This window comes from Benincasa hispida, chromosome 7 (assembly GCF_027475165.1).
Source record: "Benincasa hispida cultivar pf3 chromosome 7, pf3_genome.v1.1, whole genome shotgun sequence".
In the NCBI taxonomy this organism is placed as follows: Eukaryota; Viridiplantae; Streptophyta; class Magnoliopsida; order Cucurbitales; family Cucurbitaceae; genus Benincasa; species Benincasa hispida.
The window spans coordinates 33392829-33397985 of record NC_143484.1 but is presented as its reverse complement, the minus strand read 5'-3'; the positions used below and the strand labels follow the sequence as shown (position 1 = coordinate 33397985).

The 5157-nt window shown below is 32.4% G+C and overlaps 1 protein-coding gene across 2 annotated transcripts; it reads right to left on the bottom strand.

Moving 5' to 3' along the window:
* Nucleotides 1-289: 289 nt before the first annotated feature.
* Nucleotides 290-4796, bottom strand: LOC120081696 (7-deoxyloganetic acid glucosyltransferase-like). Of its 2 annotated transcripts, XM_090315720.1 has the most exons (3): nucleotides 4633-4796; nucleotides 2916-3454; nucleotides 290-1330 (listed from the first exon to the last, which is right to left on the bottom strand). In XM_090315720.1, exons 2-3 carry the CDS (start codon nucleotides 3421-3423, stop codon nucleotides 417-419), a joined length of 1422 nt encoding a protein of 473 aa, XP_090171846.1. In that variant the 5' UTR covers nucleotides 3424-3454; nucleotides 4633-4796; the 3' UTR covers nucleotides 290-416. The 2 variants fall into 2 exon arrangements, with proteins under 2 accessions (XP_090171846.1, XP_038892713.2); XM_039036785.2 differs by lacking the exon at nucleotides 4633-4796 and having other exon boundaries at nucleotides 2916-3889.
* Nucleotides 4797-5157: the final 361 nt, after the last annotated feature.

Below are 5157 nucleotides of genomic sequence, written 5' to 3'. Positions count from 1 at the left end.
TAGAGATTGACGACCATTTTATCTGCCACCATCTTTAAAACTCTACTCTACTCCTTCAATCAATACCTACAACTGATCAACTGACTAACATCATCACCAAAGCCCTTCCCTCTAAACGGTTTCTTTAGCTACTTTGCAAACTCAAGTTAGTTTCTACCCTTCCACTTTGAGTTTGGGGGGAGATGTTAAATTGTAAACTACTTTTTAGGATTTTCAGGTTGCAAAGTCAATCTCCTTTTTGTTAGATAGTTGAGCTTTGTTAGGAGATTTCTGTTAGCTAATTTTAGTGTTGTACTAAACTATTTATATGTGTATAATTTATCAATACAAACACAAAAATCATCCATTCAAATGTTGTTTTCACATTTTAGAAGAAAAAACAGAGATGTAAGAACGACATTGGCTCTTTATTCTATCTATTGGCTAAGCAATCTAATCTCATTTACAAGACGATCGAAATCAGCATAGGACGATCCACCTGGGCTTACGCTTCGCCCAGCCAACTCAGCCATCTCACTCGCCGATCTCATAAATTCCTCTTTTCTATTCACCATAACATCATTCACCATTGTTGCTACACTTTCTCTATCGCACAAATCCTTCATATCCACTCCCAATTTCCACACATTGCTCACAAATCTACTATTCACCTGCTGATCCGCCGTATACGGCCAACAAACCATCGGCTTCCCGGCGACTATGCTCTCCAAAGTCGAATTCCAACCACTGTGAGTCAAAAACCCACCAACTGCTTCGTGAGAAAGCACTTTCTCTTGCGGAGCCCATCCCACGATGTACCCTCTCTGTTTCGTCCCTTCCTCCAACTCCGCCGGAATTTCGATCTCCCCGCCCTTCACAAGGTCCGGCCGTATGACCCACAAAAAATTCCTCCCACTTTTCACCAGTCCATGCCAAAACTCCATCAGCCCCCGATTCCCCATCACTGTAATGCTTCCGAAACTGACGTAAATGACGGATCCCGGCGGTTGATTATCCAGCCACGCCAGACAGCTCTGGTCGACTTGCCAGAGATTGTTCATCGACTCTGTTTCGTGGGAGAGTTTGGTTTTGAGAAGGGCGTGAAGGGGTCCGATGGCGTAGAGGTTTGGGCATAAAGTTCGAATGTTAGAGAGAATGGGCCCTTCTAAATCTTCGAATGAATTCAATATGAGGGCGTGAAATTGGTAGCTTTGTTGAGTTTGTTTGACGACGAATTGAAGAACAGAGTCGTTTGTGTCAGTGACCCGGCAGAAACCAGGGAGGTCTCTGCATCTGAGAAGATTTTCCATGGCTGGTATGTTTGTTATCATTCTGTCCATGTCTTCCTCTCCTGTAATTTTGCAAGTATGTTGCTTCAAATTGTTATTGAAATGTGAAGCTTGATTAGCATAAATTGAGTATTTGGGATGTAATGTGTTTTTTAATTGCTTAACTCCCATATAAAACCCTTTTTCAGTTCTTTTCCCTTTTTTTTTTTTCTTTTTCTTTTTTTTTAATTTGAAAGTTATATTGAGTCTATTTTTTAGCAAGTTGTTAACCAATCAAATTTCTTTTTCTGTTATTTAATTTTTTACTAATAGTTTAACAAATAAAAAATAATTTTTAAAAATTTATTTTTGTTTTTAGAATTTAACTAAAAATTAACAATCATTTTAAAAAAGAGAATATACAAGTAAATTTCAAAAATAAAAAATAGAAAAGATGAAAAAGGTTACCAAACATTGTCATTTAAAAAAAAAAAAAAAAAACTCTCACTTTTAATTTTAAAAGCTTGATATGAATTTTGAAAATATAGTTAAGTAAATAAAATAGGTATGAAGTAATATTTATCAGTTTATTTTAAAATATACATAAATCCAGGTTGTCGTTTTCTAACCATTTGCTTTTTGTTTTTGAGTTTTTTTTTTTTTAAAATAAACATTTGAATTCTTATCCACATTTCAAAATCAAGATCAAAGTTTATAACAACTTCTTTCTTAGTTTTACAAAATTCACTTGAATTTTTTAAAACACTCTTTAAAAAATAACAGATAAAAAGGATTGAAATGTTGTTAGTAAGCTTAAATTTTTTTTTAAAAATAAATTGTTATTTAATAGACTTAAAGTAACAGAAATCTCAAAATGCAAAGTTTAGAAACTAAGTGCAGAATTTAAGGTCACATTTACCAAATCGTAATGAAAATTGGTGTAATTATAATGAAATTTTATTGATAGATCAATTATATTGAATTTGAATCACAAACGTAATTGGATTAATTTTGATCAAATTTACTTACAATTATGAAGTTTATCAAATTTACTGTTACCGTTACCTCTACTTCTACTTCTGAAAATCAAGTGGTAATGGTAATAGTAACAACAAAAATGTCAAAATTTATAATTTTTCAACTGTAATAGTAACATTAATGGTAGTTGTAATGGTAATTATAACGATAACGGTAACGATAAGACGTAATTCTCAGACGTAATCGGATTGAGTACTCTTTATTCATTAATCAAATTACTTTACTAAATTATAGATTTGGATGTGAAGTTCATGTGTCAATACAAATGCCGGTAAACAACACAAAAAATAATCATATGAGCCCACTTTTTTATTCTCATAGATCTATTAGTGGAGTTCGTGGCCGGCCTAAACGTAAGAATCTATGTTTAGAATTTTGAAAACTATATATTTTTTCTTTTCTACTTAAATTTTTTTTAAGACAAACTTTTTTTTTCTTTTTTAAAGTATTTTTGTTTTTTATTTTTAATTTTTAATTTTTGTTTACCATCCAAATGTTACTCTTCAATTCATCCCTTTAAACACAGAGCAGCAACAAGTGGGTGTAGTAATTTTATTGAGTAATGAAACAGCCACCCACCCAACACGTACATAAAATAAAATTTAAAGCAGAAATAGGAAGCTAAGGTACCTCTAATCGGAAGTTGGCCGTCTTCAATGAGATGAGGAACACGTAAATAAGCCCAAACGGAACAACCACTGACAGTCCGGAAACCAAAAATGGGCTGTTTAATTTCAGCATCCTCAGCATCAATAAGATTCTTAAAGAATGCATCGAGCACAACGCACGTGAGGTCGGGACCGAAATGGCCCGAAATCAGCCAGTGTTTGAAAATCGGCTTGGTGACGGTGTCAAAGGAGGCGATGATCTGGGCGAAGAACTCGATGGTTCGTGGGTGGTCTGGTGAAAGGCCGTCGGTGATGGTGCAGAAACGGAAGGTGGGAAAGCGAGAGAAGCGAGAGAGAACGTCGGAGTGGTGAGTGAGTTGGTGGTGGGAGTGAGGGGTGTTGAGGAATGTTATGGTGATGCCGGCCAGTGAAAGAAGCTCCGCGAGCTTCAGCATCGAGTTGATATGGCCTTGAAAGGGAAGAGGGAAGATTAGAACATGGGGAGCTTGTGGTTTTCCTTCCATGACCATCGTATGTATGCGAATATGTGGTTCACACAGCCTGAATGTGAGATAAATAATGAGTGTAGCCTTGGTTTGCATTCATTTTAATTTATTTCTTTTAATTACAATTTTTTTATTTTAAGTAAAACTTTTATGTAATAACTTGTGATTAGACACTCAAGTGAGCTACACAAAAATAGATAGAAAGAGACAATAGAAAGAAATTACTCGGAGGAGAAAAAAAAGAAAGTAGAGAAGGGAGAAAGAGGAGGGAAAGAAAAAAGAGAAGAAGAGAGAATTTCTTTAATGTCACGGGAGTATCATACTTCCCTTGTTTACATTATAAATTCGTCTTTATAAATATTTGTAGAAGTCCACGTTAATGTCAATGGGTCTCACCATAGTTTCAAAAATACATGACACAAAATAAATGGAGGTAGCATGGTAAACTTTCCATACTATCATAGTATAGGAAATTTTCTCAAGTTATCTTGCCACATCAACATTTAATTAATTAAATTTAATGGTTTTAGTAGTAGAAGGACATGCTAAACCTAGTCTCATAGGCTGAGGGCTTAAAATGATAGTTTTAAAATATGATTTTGACTTTTGTGCTTCAGGGTTTATTCTATTTTAGTTTATATACTTTTAAAATTCAAATTTAATTCTTATATTTTCAATAAATCATCGAAATAGTTTCACGTTATAATTTGAAGAAACTGTTTATAGAATTGGGTTAAAAATTATAATAGTTTTTTCTCAATATAAAAGACACCACAATGATACATTTTCAAAATTTTATTTTCAAAATTTATTTTTAAAAAGTTAACTGTAAAACTACATAGAGACCCATTCTAAAATCTTTCAAAAATTTATTATTATTCTTTTGTTTTTAACTATTATTATGATTGTTGTTGTCTGTTTTTTCTTCTTTCTTTTAACCATTCTTCAACAATTCTCTCTTCCTTCTCATAACATTATTCTTTCCCCTTTTCTCTCCTTTTAAATCTTTTTTTTTTAAAAAAAAAAAAAAAAAAAAAAAAAAACTCAATTCTCCAACCTTCCTTCTCTTATAAATCGATCACATTGTTGAAGAGGAAGGAAGAAAAAAAAATAGGAGAAAGGAAAAAATTGAAGACAAATGAAAGAAGGAAAGAAATATATTGAGAGTAAGTGAGAATAGAGTGAAAAGTATAGAAGAGGAGAGAAAAAGAAAAGAGTTGTTCCAGTGATCACCAATCTGATGAACAACGACTCCAACGACAGGTAGACTTCCATTCCAACGGATTATTGCAAAATTCGGTGAAGACCCACGATGGCTACCATTACCTACAAAATAAAGGTAGAAAAGTGGAAGAAGAGAAAAACAAATTGGTGAGAAAAGGAAAAGAGAAGAAGATATTTAATAAAAGTGTGGACCATTCTAATTATTTATTTATTTTATATTCAATAAATATAGTAGGACCCACATACTTTTATATTATTATTTCATTAAATAATTACAGTAGACCCCACTTCTTTCGATATTATTATTTTTTAAATGTGGTGGACCCACTTGGTTTTATGTAAATATTTTTTTCCCTTTTTCTATTGGCTCGATTTTCACTTTCTTTTTTCTTTTTTCTTTTTTCTTTTTAATTTATATCTATATTAATTTTATTATTTATTTTGCTCATTCTTTCCTTTCAATCTCACCCAATTTTTTTATTTTCCTTATTTATATATTTGTATATATATTAATTTTATTATTTATTTTGTTAA

Excerpts from the sequence above, each read along its gene's own strand:
- LOC120081696 (XM_039036785.2), bottom strand. The coding sequence starts at position 3,495 with ATGCAAACCAAGGCTACACTCATTATTTATCTCACATTCAGGCTGTGT. Across the intron at positions 1,331-2,915 it reads CGGCCAACTTCCGATTAGAG|GAGAGGAAGACATGGACAGA; the intron begins GTACCTTAGCTT and ends GCAAAATTACAG.